We start from the raw sequence: 20,374 nt of genomic DNA on the forward strand, positions 1-20,374 counted from the left end.
TTAGGAAAGTGAAATACCTTGGGTTCCTTCTGGGAAACGGTGTTATCGAACCGCAATCTGAAAAAGTAAAAGCTATACTGGAGGCCCCTTTTCCATCAAGCAAGAAAGAGGTTAAGGGCCTTCCTGGGGCTCCTTGGGTATTACAGAAGTTCCATCCCACAGTATTCTGAACTGGCGGCTCTTCTGACCGACCTACTGCAGAAAAACCTTAAGACGAAAGACATCCAACACCCCTGTGTGAGCGCCAAAACAGCCTTTGTGAACCTAAAAACCGCTATAACCAGTGCCCCAGTTTTGAGATCTCCTGATTTCTCGAAACCTTTCTTGTTACACACAGATGCATCCGAACACGAGTTAGGGGCTGTGTTGTCCCAATTGTCTCCCGAAGGGGTAGAACACCCAATCCTTTTCTTTAGCAGGAAGTTATTTCCCCGTGAGCAGAAGTATCCGATAATAGAGAAGGAGTGCCTTGCTATTAAGTGGGCGATAGAGAAACTAAGATACTATTTGGAGGGGGCCCATTTCCTTCTATATACGGATCACGATCCCCTACAATGGATGAGTCGTAACAAGGAAAACAATCCACGAATATTGCAATGGTACCTTTCCCTCCAGCCTTTTTCCTTCGAGGTGGTCCATCGATGGGAACCGACAATGGAAATGCTGACTTTCTTTCACGCCTTCCTTTGTTCCCCGAGCGTGAACAAACTGGGGTAGGGGTGTGTGAGGACACGGACTCTCTGGAGACACATTCGGGGCACTTTTCCCCTCACTGTTCTCCCCTTCTGTATTCACAGAACATCCCCGGGGAGTACGGCCCCTTTAAGTCCGCTGCTTGCGCCGGTCATGTGACGGGATCACATGGTGCAGACGCGTTGAAAACGGTAGACACAGAGGAAGTTCGGCGTTCGGCAGGATCCGCCTGGGATGAGGAGACGCTGGTGACGACCTTCGAAGTCATTCCCTGGAACAAGGACTCGTCGTTGGCGGAGGACACAGACCCGGTTGCTGGCGAAGACGTCTTGCTACTGGGAGGAACGGACGACCGACAAGAAGGGCAGCCAGACCCTAGCTGGCAACGCGCTGATGCCCGCCACGGCCCAGGAGAAGGGTCGTGGCTCCGGAAGGTACGGGGACGCCTTGGGCTAGTGTGGGGAGGTGACCGGGTGGAGTGGAAGAGCGGAAGGGGGGTGCAAACCTAGAGGTGCGCTCTCAACGGCACGAGCGCTACACTGGTGACGGTAGTGGTGGCTTCCCTGCACTTTCCCCGGTACACCCGCGACCTACAAAGGAAAGAACCCCCTTCCTAACTTCTCTTTTCTGTTTTCTACTTTCCCTGGGGTCCAACTCACCAAACCACGGAGCAACCACTGAAGGAAGAGGCTGCCACAAGACACGGAGTTGTTGGCCTACTAACCCCAAGACACAACCGTACTACAACTCCCATACGCCTCTATTGGGGAAACAATTGAAGACTCTTTGATAGCCCGTTATTGGGAGAACATTTCCATACCAAAATGCGCTTCGGTGTAGTGGCCTAAGAAAATTATGACTTCAATCTTCCCATAAAACTTCAAATAGCAGACTCCTTCTCAATAAGAACAGGGTATGTTGCAATGTGAATCTTGCAGGAAAGAAAAAACTTATGAGAGGAGACGCAATATAGATGAAGCGAAGAGAGATATGAGATAAATCAAGTGACTTGAGATAGCGAACCACAAAAGAGCAAAACACCATCAGAAAAAGGCTGAGCGCAGCAGGCAATGAAAGGCGTCAAAAGGGTATCAATACAGGATGAAATGCAAAAACAGGCATTATGCAGCTCCCCACAACAACAGCTAATGCAAGTTTAATTGGCAAAGTGTGGAGATATAAATGAGCAGTAGACCTGTCATTGAAGCAGCATGTCCAAAAAGATACAGCACCTGTATATCGAAGAAAAAACTCTTGAGGAAAGAATAGTTCTCCTAAAAAGGCTGTGAAGAAGTCTCCGAGCTAGCGCTGAAAAAGAGAGCCTGGTGCGCAATTCTGGTGATATGAAGTCGCATTCGTGCTGTTAAAGAAAGTTCTTACATAAGAAGTGAGTTTGCTGAGGTAAAGGGAGGCATTCCAGCATCAGGACGCTGGGAAGCGAGAAAATTGAGGTAAAGCGAGTCTTCGCGCCAAAAGCACAAAATGGCGGCCGTGATGCTAGCGGAACCGCTGTAAACTCACTGTGCTTAAAAAGGATGGTTAACTCGCATCCAGACGGCCGCCATATGGCTTAAAATTGTCTGTACCTCTGACGTCTTTTAAAGTCCTCCGCACAAGGTATGGAGTGCGGGAAGAGGTATGTCTTCGAGGCAAGCCACGGAGCCTCAGTCGCCTGCCGCCATGACCATCGGGCTCCAAGCCACGCTCCCCCATCGCACTGCATTTTAATGACACTTTTATCTTGATACAAAACATGATAAAAACCTACTGAGAATCCCAGCATTTCAAACGCTGCTTGAAACAGTCAAGGGACACATTAGTCAGATAGATAAATATATGCATTCAATAGTCCGTATGAAGAGGCAGGGAAGTCCATTATTTAAATAAGCAGGGATGGAGTGGTAGCCAAAGAAAATGGAAAGCAAAGCGAAAAGGCACCTCAGTTTGTCTTATAATGTAGCAGTGTGCATTTTATTTCAGCTGAGAGGACTGTCCAACAGGAATTTGCTCCTTCACCGAGAACGCAGGAACTCGACATGTAACTGCTAAAAGACAAACATTGAGGAACAGATTACTGGATGCCAGTAAAGTTACAGAACCACAGATTGTTTGCACTGCAGGGCCTCGGGTGTACAGGCAGGAGCTTTGTATGATTGGCCATTCCATAGTGACATGAAGGATGTGACATGACCTTCTTTTTGGAGATTGGTGGTCTAGTTTGTTGTTCAGGGCTGCAATCGAGGAGCGAAACACAAGGGTGGGCTTTTTATGCTGAAGCTTCCCAATTTTACCAGCGAGATCTTAGTATTTCATCTTAATCACAGTAATTCAACAGCCTAGCTGTTCTGTTATGGAGCTGTGTTGGTGTCTATACCTCAGAAATGGCTCCGCTCTTCCAACGAAATGTTTCATTGAGAGGCTAGTTTTTTGAAACACATGATGAAATCTTCCAATCTACCAATTTCTTCTCCAAACCCCACATTGTGCATGTTACAACTAGGACTCCCTTTGTGGTCATCAGTCCTTTCCGCAGCACGTGAAGTTCTTTCTGTAACCTGTTGGTCAAATATGAATGCATCATTTTTAGTACTGCTCATCCTGACCTCCACCTAACTAGAGTCGTTTATTTTTCTCATCCTTGCCTGTAACTTATCCAGCCTGATTTTGTTGCACTTGGAGGAGTGATTTGCCCAGATTTCATTGAGAATTTGTTGGAGAGTGACCTCCACTTGCTACCTCCGCTCCCCGGAGTGCAGAGCAGTAATCTCGGCCTGAGGGTGACCAAGTCACAGCCAGAAGATTAGCAGAAAGCAACATAATCCAACCTGGTTAGAGACCCCCTGAGGTCATTCTATGGTTTGGAAGTATCCAGAGACTATACATGGCACAGTCTCCTGTAAGGTTATAGTCGCATGTAAGTTCGGGAGGAAACTGTCACCCTCACAAGCGGCCCAAACCAAAGATGTAGATTACGGAATTTAGAATTGCCCAGATAGCTACAGAGTTTTACAAATGAGAACAGCCCTTACCACTGCCACTAGACCATTAAAATACCCAAACCACACAGTCAAAACAGATCTGAAAAGAACAGTGCACTACAGCAGATTAATCTATGGGAGAAGGAGCTGGCATCATTCATCACACGAGTGACACATTAGTTTAGGACACATCCGCGTGGGATCACAATAACACATAGGCTTATTAACAATCAATGCAGCACCATCACACTTACCTCTAACCTTATCTGTTTGAAGGCAAAGAGTGTACATTTGGGTGATATATTTTCAAAAGGTGCGGATAGTCTAGCTGCTCCATACCAGGCAGATACCATAAAGATCCAACCCTACTAACTTGAGTGCCCTGAACAATCGGGCGATCACCTACATGAGGCCGCAATTACCTTCGGGAAGGAGCCATCCCTATAATGCATTGGAGTCTGCTGCAATCCTTAAATATAGATGGCCAGCAATATGCCCCAAGATCAGCTACCAGGGCAGCCAGCAACTGTTCAGAAAATTAAATAATATTAGCAGATTAATTAAGTATATATACCTAAATAAGCAAAATAGTCCATATTCCTTTTTGAATGCTCTATAAATATGTAGGAATTTGAAAATGGAGGCTAGAAATGAATTTGGTATTATTAGCATATTTCATGAGAACAGCACAAGTAAACAGAACCTAGTATGGACAAATGGTGGCCTCAGATGAAGCATTGATATTCGCAACAAAAAGAGAGCATGTATTAGGAGCAAAAACAGTGATATGCTCGAGCCTAGCCTGTCATGTCATGTCATTTTTCAGAAGTACAACTAAAATCTGAAAAGCTCCAACCTTCCCATTAAAATTTCGATTTTTACATATGTTTTGCTTGTGAATTATATAAAATAGTTTATAATTTGTGTATTTGTTTGATGTATACTTGTTTTTTTTTATCATAAAAATTGCTTACGCTCCATTAGTGATTTAGTCAGGGGTCCACTCTAGTCAAAAGGTTAAGAGCCGCAGTGCTAGATTGTACCAGAGGTGGATAGATCAGCCGGGAAGATGTGCCACAATCAAAAGAGCTGGTGGGTGGTGCCCATGTCGGAGATGTAGGAGCAGTGTTATAGTGAGAGCATCACTTGTAGGGGAGAGAAACCCGCCACCCCCACGACCATGCCATCTTTCGAGTCTGTGCGAAGGAGAGCCACTCGATTCTACGGTTTGCAGCCAGTTCATCACTCAAGCAGCACAGGCGGTTCATGCACCAGGAGCTGGGGGGTTTGCAGTTTGGTAGTGGTGATACAATGTCAAGCCGGTGCAGTGAGATAGAGGCTGAGGAGCTCTGCACTCCTCCACCTAGCTCAGATGCCTCTCATCAAGTGACATACAAGTTTTATGTTTTTGTGGAATATTCAGTTAAACATTATCAACATCATTTGAGGAAGCAAATAGATACACATGGATAAAGAGTGCCAACATATTCTCTGCCAAGCTGCTGGTTGTCTTATATGAAAAGATCTATGTTTTTAATGATCCTTAATATGCTTAATGCCTACTTGGGGGAACGTCTACTCTGCTTCAGTAACTGTATATTACTAGTTTGAACATTTGCCTTAAAATACTTATTTCATCAACTCCTCTGTATTTAGGCTGATGAGAACATCAGGAAGTTGTCCAAAAAATTAGATAGCCATATTTTACTAGGTTGATAAGAGACATTGCTATTTTTGAAACATAATTTTATCAAACCTTTTTCAGCTGTCGGGTTCAGCTGCCTCTCTCCTTTGTATGCGTATTGGAAATAAACTACTGGTTACATTTTGACATTTTCTGTGCTACATTTAACCTGTTTTTTAATATCCCAGTAAGTTGTTGGGAGCAAGGTTCGCTGGGGTTTGTGACATTTCAATATGTTTTGTGTGTGTATGGGTCCTAGTGGCAGTGCATGATTGGTCTCGTTTTATGAGCACCCGGGTTGGATTACATGTATGTTGTCCCTGGCGCCATGATTCTACTAGTAGTGACCACGCACTTTGTAAATAAATTATTGTGAGTAGATTGGAGGAAAGTGAAAGAGAAACTTCATGTACGGTTCTGGGATTTCTATGACCAGGGATCGTGGATGGTACTCGTGGGAGTAGAAGCGGTGCTCGCTGTCTTTATTTTAATTTTGGCATGTCCCTTGCTTTATTTATTTATTTCTGGTATTTATAAAGCGCGACACTCATCCCAGGGATATCACGGCGCTGTAAACAGAAGAGACTGCTGAGGACTGTGCTGAGAGTTATTTTTTAGGGAACAGGTGAGTTTTTAATTGTTTCCTGAATTGAAGGTAGTTTGTGGTGTGTCTGAGTTCTATAGGTAACTCGTTCCACCTTTTTGCGGCCAGATATGAGAAGGCGCGTCCGCCGGTCCTTGCTTTGTAAATGCGCTTGGGTTTAGCCAGAGCCAATTGGTTCGATCTTAAATTCCTGTTGGGGGTGTAGAATTCGATTTTCCCTTGGAGGATAGTGGGGCCAGTTTTATTAAGAGCTCTGTGCGCGTGGCAGAGTATTTTGAAGGTAGCCCTCTGGCGCATTGGTAACCAGTGGAGTTTCCTGAGGCATGCGGATGCTGAGTCTCGCTTGCCTTTGTTACAAACTAGTTTGGCTGCCTGGTTTTGTAAGACCTGTAGTCGGGAGAACAGTTGTTCGTTCATCCCTTCGAACAGGGCATTGCCGTAATCCAGGCGGCTGACCAGTAGGGCCTGGGTGACTGTGCGTCGGCAGTCCAGAGGTATCCAGGGAAAGATTTTTGCCAGGAGTTTAAGAATTGCGAAACCTTTGCCCCAAAGTGAACGGATGTGGTCCTTCGTGGATAATGCATCATCCATAACGATACCCAGATTTCTGGCATGCTGTTTTGGGGGGGGGGGGCTGACCCCAATGATGGTGGCCACCATGTGGCATTCCATGTGAGTTTGGCTCCTCCGAATAGTAGGATCTCCGATTTTCCGGTGTTTAATTTTAAGCAGTGGTTTCGCATCCAATCCGCCATTTCGGAGAGACAGCTATGAAGTTTTTTCTTTGTTGTCTCCACCTCTTCACCCATTGTCCCCATCAGCTGTGTGTCGTCGGCATAAGAACATATGCCGATGCCCCACTTTCTTCCAATGTCAGCCAGAGATGAAACATAGACATTAAAGAGAGTGGGGCTCAGTGAGGCCCCCTGTGGGACTCCACAGCTGGTGGGGTAGGGTTTTGAGTGGTATTGGCCCATGTGCACTGCTTGGGTGCGCTTGCTGAGGAATGATTTAATCCAGCTCAGGGCTGTGGATTGCACTCATTTGCTCCGTAGGGTGTTTAGCAGGCACTCGTGTGCTACCGTGTCAAACGCCGCTGACAGGTCAAGCAGTATCAGAACCACAGATCCCCCTTGATCTGTGATGCATCTGACACTGTCCGACACTGCCAGCAACGTTGCCTCGGTGCTATTGTTGGCTCTAAAGCCGGTCTGGGAGAGGTCCAGGAGTGAATTGTCTTCCAAGTATCGGGACAGTTGTGTGTTAACCAATTTATCCAAAGCTTTGCAAAAAAAAGGGGAGTTGGGAAATTGGCCTGTAATTCTCCGGATTGGAGATATCGGATCCGGCTTTTTTCAGGAGGGGGGTTACGGATGCGTGTTTCCAGGCTTCCGGAAAGGACGCGGTGGTGAGTGATTGATTAAAAAGTTTGGTAATAAAAGGGCAGAGCGTTGGTGCAATTTTGGGGAACACAAAATGGGGGCACGGATCCGCGGGAGAGCCAGATTTGATTGTCTTCAATGCTGATAGTACTTCCTCGTCGGTAGATGGTTGAAAACTAGTTAGACGCGGAGAGTTGCCGGCGTCTGGTTGGGCATTGCATTTATCCGTTGTTGGGGGATGCTTGTCGAGGTTGTCTGGTAAGGTGGGGGTATTGGGGAGGGCGAAAGTGGAGTAAATGTCAATTTTTTCCGCAAAAAAGGTGCTGATGCGCTCACAGGCCTCGGTTGAGGGGGTGAGGGTTTGTGATGTGCTGGACGGATTGTTGAGTTCCTTCACTATTTTGAACAATTCTTTTGCGGAATTGTTGCTGTCATGAATTCGCTGGGTGAAGTATGCTTTTTTCGCGTCTCGGATTGCTGATATGTACTGTTTTCGTTTAGTGACATAGATTGCTCTGGTTTCTGGGTCTTTTGTTTGTCTCCATCGGTGTTCGTCCTTTTGGCATTCCTTTTTAAGTCCCTTGAGGAGGGGGGTGTACCATTTTTCCCTAGTAGTTGTTTTTTCTTTGATTCCCGCATAGGGGCTATTTTATCCAGCGTTTGTCGAATTCCAGTGTCTAGAAGAGTGACATTACTGCAGATGGGAGAGTCATCCTGCAAAGCAACGTCTGCCTCGAGGAAGTGGTCTTGAAAGTTGGAGTCATTAATTAGTCTCCAGGTTCTGTTGGTGGTAAAGGGGGTGAGTCTCTGCTTCAGGCGTTTACCAGGGAGCTTAAATGAGAAAGATAACATGGAGTGGACCGACCAGGGCAGGGGGAGGATTTCCTTTATGGTAGTTGACTCGATGTTGGTGAAAAGGAGATCTAGAGTATGCCCTGCTAAGTGCGTGGGGCCCTCAACCCACTGTTTGAGTTGTAAGTTTTCCATGTCATATTTCAGTTGGGAGGATCCGGGGGCAGTTATTTTTTCATAGTGGACGTTGAAATCACCGATGACCATGTAATTTTTGTGTTTTAAGAAAAATGGTAACAATTGATTCAGTAACTTAGCACTGATGTTAGCTTGCTGCCCTGGGGGATTATAGACAACTGCGCCGGCTAGTATAATATGGCCCTCGAGCAGGATTCGGAATGGAAGTATTTCATGTTCGGGGTCGGCAGTTGTCGTTTCCGTAAGACATGTTAGGTGGTCTCTGAAAATTACAGCGACTCCACCTCCTTTTTTTTTGCTTTGTCTATTTTGTGTAATTATTTTGTATTCAGGGGGAAGGGCGTTGGCAAGATCTGGTGCGCTGGTGTCAGATAGCCAGGTTTCAGTAATAAAAACCAGGTCAGGGGTCCTGGATGCCAGCGTGTCCCAGATGTCCAGTGCATGTTTAGATAGAGATCTGGCGTTAAGGTATAGGCATTTCAGTTCCAGCTGATTATTGGTGGGGATTATGTGGTGGTCAGTTGGAAGTTGGCCCATGCTTGACCATCGGCAAGAGAGACAGGAGATGGGTCCATAGGATAGGCCGGCGCCGGTTTGAATACATTGATGAGATCTCACTTCCGTGGTGGCTTTGTTAAGGGCAAGTAGTTTGCTTCGTGTATAACAGATTGGTTTGTGAATGAATGGATTCGAACCTGCAGGGGGTATGGCCCCTGGTCCCGGTCGGTCGCGGACGGGCGCAGACGGGCTTGCCTTAGGCGCGCCTTCGGCGCGCAAACGTCGCGCCCGCTGCGCGACCGAGGATTGCACATAATTTATGTTGCTTTGGAATTGTGGATTGGGAGGCGTGGCCTGAAAGGGGCGTGGCCTCCGCTCGTGGTGGGAGGGCGCGAGGGAGAGAGTGCGTGTGTCGTCAGCGCTGGCTCCGCTGCGTACACAACTGTTTTGTCAGGTAAGTGCAGTAAAGACACAAGTGGTCTGTGCTTTAAAAACAAGTAATCAGTGACATACAATTTTTAAAATAAACGGTCTGCCTTACTCCCGGCTTCCGCCTCAGGAGTCTGCTTACGGTTCTGCTTGCTGCCCAGACTCGGCGCCTTTTATGCGCGAGTGTTGAGGGGCGTGGCCTGAAAGGGGCGTGGCCTCCGCTCGTGGTGGGAGGGCGCGAGGGGGAGAGTGCGTGTGTCGTCAGCGCTAGCTCCGCTGCGTACACAACTGTTTTGTCAGGTAAGTGCAGTAAAGACACAAGTGGTCTGTGCTTTAAAAACAAGTAATCAGTGACATACAATTTTTAAAATAAACGGTCTGCCTTACTCCCGGCTTCCGCCTCAGCAGTCTGCTTACGGTTCTGCTTGCTGCCCAGACTCGGCGCCTTTTATGCGCGAGTGTTGGGGGGGCGTGGCCTGAAAGGGGCGTGGCCTCCGCTCGTGGTGGGAGGGCGCGAGGGGGAGAGTGCGTGTGTTGTCAGCGCTAGCTCCGCTGCGTACACAACTGTTTTGTTTTGTTTCATGAACACCAGTAAGGTTAGAAGGGTGCACATGTATTAGTGCCATTAGAGAAAAAAAAGCTTACTTGGAGATCTTTCTATTGCCACAGCTAGGGGTTGGTATTGTTACATATTTTGTTATTCCACATTTTCTAGAGTTATTTTCAAAATAATACTCAAATCAGTAACTTTCCGATGTATATAAGGAGATGGAAGATCCAAAAGGATGCCTGCTATCAGTAGATGACATACTCTCTAGAGCTCTTATTATCTTGGTGAACTCACAGGGCCCCAATCCTTCGGCTCCAAATTCTTACCAACGTTCTTTGCTCATCCTCATGCTGTCATCATATGGGACAACAATTGCAATGTAGTGCTTTACCCTATTGTTGATAAAACAAATGGTTGACCAGGACTCTGCCATCTACCTACCTTTATCTCCCCTCTGCCCATGAATGCCTCCGTCGTGGTTCTTGAATTGAGCAAATGTTTTATGTCCACAGGAGTGCAGAGGTCAGTCCCAATTTGCTCAGCACTACCAAATTTGGAACATGGGGTCACTTGCTTCCTACTCTTTTGAGCTAGTGAGACTCCTGCAATGAGCCTGGCATCAGATTGTACGCAGAATAAAACTAGTTCAGCTAGTTTCACTAGCGGTGCTATTTGGCTGCGTAAGCTTCCATGTTTGATGGCCATACTCTGTGTTCATGGTAAATTGAATTAGGATTACTATAAACTAAAGAAACCTTCACTGAATTCCCACTGAGGTTCAAGCTCCCCCCACCATGATTGTACATCTTTAGGACCATGAATAAGACCAAAGTACCTAAAGTGAGAACAAGACAACAACACTATATAAAATGTAAAATTTCTTGTTAAATCAGACTTTGCTCTGGACCGTGATGGGATGTGGCGTCAAATAAGGGCAATAATAATTGCACGATGTGTGCTTAAGAGGCCAAAATATGCCGAAGCTGGTTTTGAGTTGCTTGTGTTTCTGTTCAGAGGGAGCCTCACCTGGCATTTTGGACGGACAGTCCTTGTTGGAGCAGATTCAAGACTGATTTCCACATGGTTGGTTCCTGTCTTAGGTGGCAAGGTGGACTGCAGAACGATGGACTGGAATGCTGCTCAGATTCATTTATAGTGTCCGAGATTAATTCAAGCATTCCATCCATCTCTTTTTTTGTGTACCTCAGACCGGACATGAATTGTAACCTTTCGCTTCTAGAGCCTGGTATAGTCACTTTTGCTGTAATTAAAGCCCTGGCATAGCATGAGTTCTTGTGTAATCAAAGCATGGTAGTATCAGATCTCTTAAGTCATGAGTGCATTGCTGTATATTGCATCCCTGCAAGATCCCAAATGGGACTAAGGAATGTTTTACAAGACAAGTAGATTTCTGTACCAACTCGTTCCATGGACCAGTAAATGTTAACACCTGTCACGCTGCGTTAACCATTGTGGGCGTTTTAATACCTCATTGCTATTGGTAAAGCTATTCAAAATAGTAGTGTTCAAAGTGATCTTGGTATTACTATTTAAATCTCACTTGTTCGTAGACTCAGTGTGGCCTGGTTCCATAGATTGTATTGGGGAAACAAACGTGTATTGGCTGCTCTGAAGTACTAGGATGTGTCCCTGGGATTTAACCAGGTCTATTTACGCTGACACCTACAAACTTCTTGTATGTATGTATGTATTGGTAGTTGTATAGCGCAAACCAAGCTAGGAAGCAACGAAGTGCTATACCTTACATAGGGGGTGGGAGGCAATCTACAATATCGTGTATATTAAATAGAGATTACACAAATAGAAATCACACTTTTTAGACGCAAGTAGATTATGATATTTGCCCAGAATCACATGATGTTGATCAAGCCTGGAATTCGAACCTGGGCCCCCAGGTTCCAAGGGTGGCAACTTTAACCACTAGGCCACATCTTATCCTTTCCTCAGGCACTCTTTCAAGATATGCTTGTCTGACCCTAATGTTAGTGTTATATAATGTTACAGAATGTATTCACTTTCACTTTCCAGGCTATCTCTGCGCTGTAAGGATATGTTTAATAACAAAATAACACTTGACTTCAGAATGTGAACTGTGTCCAGGTGCCTTATTGTCATTCTGCATCTTTATAATAATCTTGATATAATCTGACTCTGCTTTTTTGACCAACCCTCAATAGGTCTGCCTGGTGGATCCTGGTTGCTTCAGAGAAATTGATGAGCTGATACGATGCGAGACCAAAGGAAAAGGCACCTTAGAAGTGCTAAACTTGAAAGATGTGGAAGAAGGCGATGAGAAACTGGAATAAATCTACCTAAATTTTTGAGTTCTTTATGCTATAAAACATCAAATGTGTGTGTTGCTACTTTTCTGCATTCTGTTCTTGCATATCACCAAAATAGTGGATTTCCTAAAAAAAATACAGTTCCCTAAAGGATGTGTGTTTGAATCCTTATCAAGGAATGATTGTAAAGGTGGAATGTTTATATTCAAGATGAGTGATGGTTTGCACAAACTGTAAAAATGTAAATATAGTGGTGGACTCCAAATGGTAAAGTGCCTGTACATAATATTATGTTTACTTATTTAACTATTAACCTAAGATTTAGTGCAGGCTTCTACCACTTTCAAAATCTCACATGCCTTTCTCTGATTCCCTCATCCTTGAAAAATAAACCTGTTAAGAATATAGCAGTGGTTTTAATTAAAAGAAATTAAGGTAATGGCAGACTTGCACAGAAAAGATTTTGACGCTTTTAAAACACATTTTTCTTGGATGTCTTATTGAAGAACTGAGTTTGCCAGTTAGTCATACAACAGTGTGTCACTTGGCAAATGTATGTTTTGGGCCACATTATTTACATATTGGCGGAATTAAACCATGAATTTGGATTCCCTCAGTGCTGTTCTACTTTCAGTATTTGTAGTTACAATTTACCCCTTACCCCCTTCAAACCTCAGACTTTGTTTTTAACACAACAGTGATTTGCTGGTTTTGGCAAAGAGCATAAGGGTTTCCACTACGTATAATTTTTTTTTTTTTTTTTGCCTGGCCATGTGGGTACATCCTGTGAGGAAACAAAAGCTTCTCGGGTTCTGAGAATTCACCAGTGAAAGGCGATGAATGCTTTTCTCCTTTCCAAAGTTGCTTATAAAATAATCTGTGGTTTGATTGCCCATCGTGCTGTAATTGACATTCGTTCAATCTTCAGACGTATAGATTTTGTCTTTTTTTCCTCCAATTTTTTTTAACAAATCCATTGCATATGCATCCTTATAGCAACATTGAGATGGCTCACCGAGTACTTCCTGTCGTGAAGAATTATCTTCTGGTAGTAAAAATGAGTTTAAGATACTTTTGTTAAAACGTCTTACAAATGGAGATGCCCACGTTCTCTGCAAATCTGCAGGTAAGTCATCAGTCTTCAGATCTGGTTCTTTTATTGTATCGGCCCTGTCAAAGCCCACAGTCTGCCCACCTCTGCTGATTCTACTGGGAGCTCACACGAGACCTCGGCACTGAATCACCTACTTGCTCTCTGGGTTTGTGGGATACACATCCATGCCTTTCTTAGGAAACACCTTGCTCCGTGGAATCCGTCTGCATTCCATTAAAGCAAAAGCAGCAGCTTCATGTTTAAAAAAATATTTTGTATTGGAAATAAAGAATCGCATTACAGGTCATAACATAATGTGTCAAAGGTTGATCAAATCTGCATTTTTTTAAGAGAACAGTGCAATCCTCACTTGCGACATTAAACAAATCCACTACAAGGTATGGGTACTACTAGTTGCACCTGTAAAAACGACAGCAAAATATTTTCTCTATTTCACCTAAAGAGTCAGTGTTATTGCAGAGTGAAAAACGGAATGAAAAGGCTCCCTAATAAATAAACCCCTAAAGGCAAGGTTGATAAAAGAAAATACAATATATTTCTTTATCGATCTAGAACTCAAATACATTAAAATAAAAAGCAAAAAAGGGAAAAATTGAGATATATTAAATATTTAAATGCGGAGACCTGGAAGTCCAACGAATGACCAAACACTAAAACATTTACTGTTTGTTTTATTCAGTTTTAACTCTGCAGGTCAGCAATCTTTCTTTCCACTTGCAAGTTCTGCATAATTCTGAGCGGGACCTCCTTTCATCAAATCCTACCCCTAGCAGAAGAAAAGTATCTATCTTTAGTCCTGCAGTTGACCAAAAAACAATATGAACAATAGTGCTTATCAAAAACCCATCCCCACTTCCTGTTTTTAGACCTGAAAACAGCAAAACGCTGTATAAAAAGCAACAATAACTGAGGAAATTCATGCATTTTAAAAGCTACTTATTAACATTGTCTTATGCTAATATATGTTCAGTAGCAATTATATCAGTATTTGTGTTTTTGTTGTTTTGTCAAAGCTATTGAGGCTTTATACCAATTTAGCAGACTGGTGTGTATATCCATTTTATTATGCGCATCCTAGATTGCCCAACAAACTTGTGACCTGAAAATGCTAGATTTTATGAAAAAACCCAACTCCATAATAATGTTTTTGAAATCTGCTCAAACGTTCATATGTTAATAGACTTTGTTCAAGCTCAGTGAATGTTTGTTGTTTCTGTTACCTTTTTTTGTGCAACTTAAATAGCACTAATCAAACTTGAGGTAAGTTCCTATGTTGCACTGCACAGTATTTAATAGAGAATGGCCTGGATTGCATTTAAAAATTTCAGAACTGAAGGCGTTGTCCAGTTGTATTGTAATATAGCAGTTCTGAACTCATATAATTATTTTTATTAAAATACTCATCACAAAAACATATCGTCTTGTTGAATGTTCTAATATTTCAAAAGTATGGCACGTTTTAAGTATTCTTGCATGCATCAAATAGTCTGGTGTGGCTTTATTAACAAGCCATGCATTGGCAAAACCTAAACGAGCTACTGACTTTGTCAGTGTTTTTAGCCATGTTGCAAAGCAGTGCTGGCTGTGTCATATTACTTTTTTTGTCGCCGCTGTCTGCATCTTGGATGGAGGGCTTGCTACAGGGAGGGTGTGAGGCAAATATGGAGTTATAATGTGGCCATTGGTGTCCACCTCAATTGTTTTTTGTTGTTTGTTATGGTGGGTTGAAGTAACGTTGCCAACAGAAGGAGGGCAATAAAGGGTAAGCAACAACATGGACAACAAGTTGGGGCAAGCAACAACACAGACAGCAGTGGGGCAAGGAATAACATGGACAGCAACAACACTGAGTGCGTTTTTGTATTGGGAGGCCGTGAAGCTTCTTCAGGTGTGGGGAGATGTGGGTGCGACAAATTAGGTTGAGGATCAGTTTTGTGTTGCGTTTTGGATGGTTTGGAGGCTGTTCAGGAGCGGTTTGATTCTTATGTGAAGTGCGTTGTTGTAGTCAAATCTGCTGGTTATCAAAGCTTGTGTGAATGTTTTTGTTGTATTTCCTGGTACCGACGTAACAATTTTCTGCAGCACTGTTCGGATGTGGAAACAGGATGATGTCACTCTGTTTTCTTGGGCTTTCATGTCGAGCTTGTCATTTAGGATGAGTCCTAAGTTTCTGGTGTGGGTAGGTGTGTAGCCGAGGTTTGCCAGCTACTAGGTAAAGTCCCCAGCCGAGGTTTTCCTTTTGAAGATCACCACTTCGGTTTTGTCTGAGATGAGCTTGAGGCAGTTGGATCTCATCCAGGTGGTGAAGTTGTTTTTTGCCGCAGTGGAACTTGTCTGACAGGGGAGTATCAGTTGGGTGTTGTCAGCATAGGACAGTATCTTGATGCCATGTGATCTCATGAAGATGTTGACTTGGTTCTGACTGAGAGATGATCCTTGGGGCACTCCGCAGGTGAGGTTCTTGGCTTCCGAAGTTTAGGATGGCATACTGACTTTTTGGATTCTTTCTGCGAGGAAGGAGTAGATCCAATTGAGGCTGTGTCCTTGTATGCCTATTCCATGTAGTCTTCTGATCAGCATGGAGTGAGAGACTGTGTCAAAGACCACTGAGAGGTCAAGCAGGATGAGGGCCTCTATTTCTCCTTGGTCGTGGATCATCCTGATGTCAGTAGCGACGATGAAGGCAGTCCTGGTGTTGCGATCAGGCCTGAAGCCTGATTGCGTGGTGTCTAGGAGTTGGCTCACATCGAGTTAGTGGGCAAGTTGCTTGTTGATGGCTTTCTCCATGACGTTTGCTGGGTAGGGTAGTAAGGAAAAATCACTCCTTTTTTCGCTATTTGGGTGGAGTGTGGTGTAGTTGTGTTTGGAAGTGCATTGGCTGCTATGTGTTCCCAGGTCTCCGCAAACGTCCCTCTGGTGATGGTGTTCAGAATACAGGTGAGTACTTCGCTGAATGGAGAGGTGCTTTAGTTGTAGATGTGGTGGAGGCTAGAGTAGGTAGGTGGTCCTTATGATTTTTGCTGTTTTGTCCATGGTGATTGTTTCCCAGGTAGTCGGGTTTAAGACAAGGTAATTTTTGGATAAGCTGGAGGTGAGGCTGCAGGGGTTCGGTTGAGGGTTGAAATTGTTGTATATGGCTTTGATCTTGTTGCTGTAAGATTTGGAGAGGTTATCACTTGGGGCTCAATTACGAGTTGGCAGAGTGGGAGCAGTTTGCCATGCCACAGCCCGCACCCACTGGGACGCCACCTGCCAGATTACAAGTGAAATTGTGGTGGCGTCATGGTGGTCCTGTGTTGGTGCAATAAAAAGGCTCAAATGTGAACAAAGCAATTGTAAGCAATTGGCAGCATTAAGATGCTGCACAGCAGCGGGATCGCCACTCCACGTCTCTTTATGGCATGGACTGTGAAGTCCATGCCGTGCTGGAACAGGGGGTGCATCTACACAGGGGTGCTCCCATGCATGCACCAACATACATGTTTTATGGGGGGGGCCTGTTCGCCTCTTAAATAATACAGGTCCCACACGATGGCTCAAAACTCGGCGAAGCAAAAGACTTTAACACGAAACAAACAACACCTTTAGAAAAAGGTTTTCTTTTACAAAATGCAAGGACTCTCTATTTTAGAACAAGGCTTGGTTTTTATTTTACACAAGGCTCTCTAACAGGATTTCCCAGATGCCAAATGCAGAACATTTAAATACACAAGGATATATATATATATCTATATATATATATCTATATATATATATATATATAGAGAGAGAGAGAGAGAGAGAGAGAGAGAGAGACGTTTATATGCAAGCAATAACAACACACTTGGTAAGTGTAGCAGTTAAGTAATACCATGAATAAACAAGCCACAAATAATATGAGATAAGAATCACGTTGGAGGTGCACCTCAACTCTCTCACACATCACAAAGAAAACACCTCAAATAATCAGAGCATACGCCCATTGCCCATGTCGACAATTAAAGAGACTCCAAGCTGTTCCCCTTCGTGGTCTCTGCCTTTTTCTTTGGAGAGGTTGCCCTGAATATATTAGCACGGAAAGCCAGCGACGTGCATCAGAGATCCCTGCATACAAGCTGACCTGGTCTTCACTGGCGTTGTTTTGTTTCGGCAAATCCTTCTTTGAGTCCGAGTTATCGGAAGGACCAGGCCCACCACTGCACTCAGGAGCAACAGAAGCGGTGTCGGAGTCATTGTACTCCGCGTTGGGCGAGGCGCATTGTCGGACTTGTCCCCGTGGAGAATGGACCTGATGGCGGCGGTTATGCAGTCAGGGGACGCAAGGAGTATCGATGTTGTGCAGGGCATTAAGGAGCACTGGGAGAGAGCTACTAAAGGTGCCTGCAGTTCTCATGGTCCATCCCAGCAAACCACTGCATGCTGGGATCAGTAGTTTAATCTACCATCGTTAAACGGAAGCAGGTGACATTGTTCTCCGCTTATGGGAGGAGCCAACCAGAACTATTTCTTGGGAGCAGGACCCTTTAGCAGCATACCTACCTGTTACAAACTGGGCGCTGACGAGGCCACACGACCGAAATGCATACGCCCATTGCCCATGTCGACAATTAAAGAGACTCCAAGCTGTTCCCCTTCGTGGTCTCTGCCTTTTTCTTTGGAGAGGGTGCCCTGAATATATTAGCATGGCAAGCCAGCGACATGCATCAGAGATCCCTGCATACAAGCTGACCTGGTCTTCACTGTCGTTTTGTTTCGGCAAATCCTTCTTTGAGTCCGAGTTATCGGAAGGAACAGGCCCACCACTGCACTCAGGAGCAACAGAAGCGGTGTCTGAGTCATTGTACTCCGCGTTGGGCGAGGCGCATTGTCGGACTTGTCCCCGTGGAGAATGCACCTGATGGCGGCGGTTATGCAGTCAGGGGACGCAATGAGTATCGATGTTGTGCAGGGCATTACGGAGCACTGGGAGAGAGCTACTAGAGGTGCCTGCAGTTCTCGTGGTCCATCCCAGCAAACCACTGCATGCTGGGATCAGTAGTTTAATCTACCATCGTTAAACGGAAGCAGGTGACATTGTTCTCCGCTTATGGGAGGAGCCAACCAGAACTATTTCTTGGGAGCAGGACCCTTTAGCAGCATACCTACCTGTGACAAACTGGGCGCTGACGAGGTGTTATGGCTGGATTTTCTGAGTAGGTGGGATCAGCCCCTAGGGGCCCCTCCAACCCAGCCAGAACGTAATCACATCCCTCCTCAGGACCAACTATCCAGGCACCTGGTACCTACCTGAGGATGGGGAACTCGCAATATACAAGCTCATATTATTAAAAACACCACTAAATCTATAGGGATACTAAGAATACTCACTGATTACTAGGGATATCCATACCCTACACCACACTTATTCACATCAGTTGGTCTCGCGGCCACCCTGACCCAGACCGTTCTACCCTAGGGCAGATATGACACACAATCCGGTGCGTCTACACATGGGCCTGCAGAACCCAATGCTCCCTTTTCCAAACTGTTTGCAATCCTGCAAAACTACACACTAGTTCGACCTCCTAGTGCTCTCACTTATTCAAGCCACAATCCTGTGGGTATCGGCACTGGTAATCCTCCCCAGTGTTCTCACTAACGCCGTATATCAACGACGACCACATTCCTATGAACACCTATATATATATATATATTGGGAAGTCTCTTCACTAAGGGTCTGCTACTACAATATTAGGAGTTAGCCAATTAATCTCATATATCTCCTACTCTTGACATCATAGGTCCACTCACTCCCTATTTATGTGATCACCACTTACCTGATTGGGATTACTCATCCATTCATGCAAACACTAAACACCTAGGAGTGTTGTTTACCTAGATTGAACAAGAATACAAGGCAAAGGCCAGTTTGTTACAAACTGGGGGGGTTATTTTATTACAACAATATAAACATTTACACAGAACTGACAAAGACTATAGGTAGAACACACCGCTGAAAGAGAAAAGATTAAACATAACAGGAACACTCCGCTGAAAGGGAAAGGATTTAAACATTCAATAGCCTAGGGAATAAGGACAAGATTAAGATGCAAGTGTAAAGTAAACTAATGTGATGAAAACAATATCACCTGATTAGTGTGAAGTCTTGTTCTAGCTGTCATCTGGGTTCCTCTCTCGTCTGTGCCTTGGCTCATCTCAGACTTCCTCTCTCTCCTGCACTCTTGGGTACACCTCTGCGCTGATCACTTTGCACTGGACTCCTTTCCCCCTCACGAACTGTCTCCACCTTCCCGCTTCAATCTTAATAGTTCCTGCCGCTCTGATCACCGTTCATTCCACTAGCTTATTCACTCTGTCTCTGCGCCAATGTCCAATTAACTCCATCTGCTCCCATAGGTTAGTCCACGATCTCTCCTCCGTCTCTTCTAAAAGGCATTACTTCAGACTCCAGCTATTCACACCTCCTCCTGATAAGCAAATGCTTCTGACTGCTTCCTTCAGTTCCAGCTCACTATTCAACTCGGCTCTTCTCCAGCTTGAACCCTCTCTCTCTGCCAACTCCACTCCACTGCTTTCCACTCCTCCACCTTAACACGACCCTCTGGCTTCGCCACCTTCACTCGACTCTCACTCTGCTCGACTCCCTCTCTGCTTGACTAACTGACTCCGCCTCTGCACTTCACTGATATAGAATGCTGTTTCCTCATGGAAAGTTCCAGCCATCAGCCTGCCGCCCACCAGGTCTCTGCATCACCTCGCATCAAGGACACACACCCAGCCGGCCGGCCTTTTGTTGTGTCTTCTACACAGAGAATAATACAGCCTACCGATAAGGGCTGGCCCAGACCGGTTCTCTCCAAGTGAAAAACAGCCTTAACTATAAACTTTGCCTTTGCCCTGAAAAGCCTCTCAGCTTCATCAAGATGGAGTCCCTCTAGCTCTAGGCCTGTAGGCCTGAAAGGGGTGAAATGCTCCTCAGCTCTGTCAGAATACCTACATAAACCATACCAATGTGTCTAATATGTCAAAGCCAATAGGCAATAGACAGGTTAAAGTCAAGAATAAAGGCATATTAAGCAGCTATCCTCTTCTAGGTCTGGAAAAAGGGCTTAAAAGGGCCAACACAGGCTAAGAATACCTATACTAGATGTGAGCAAGATTAATGATCTA

The 20,374-nt window shown here is 44.8% G+C and overlaps 1 protein-coding gene across 1 annotated transcript in view; it reads left to right on the forward strand.

Moving 5' to 3' along the window:
- SBDS (SBDS ribosome maturation factor) overlaps positions 1-14,637 on the forward strand; it is a 103,978-nt gene extending 89,341 nt beyond the window's left edge. The window contains exon 4 of the mRNA XM_086948646.1: positions 12,007-14,637. Within this exon, the coding sequence (XP_086804772.1) occupies positions 12,007-12,135 (129 nt within the window). The 3' untranslated portion in view covers positions 12,136-14,637. The remainder of the gene's footprint in view (positions 1-12,006) is intronic.
- The last annotated feature ends 5,737 nt before the right edge of the window (positions 14,638-20,374 follow it).

This window comes from Lissotriton vulgaris, unplaced genomic scaffold (genome assembly GCF_964263255.1).
Source record: "Lissotriton vulgaris unplaced genomic scaffold, aLisVul1.2 SCAFFOLD_3321, whole genome shotgun sequence".
Lineage (NCBI taxonomy): Eukaryota > Metazoa > Chordata > Amphibia > Caudata > Salamandridae > Lissotriton > Lissotriton vulgaris.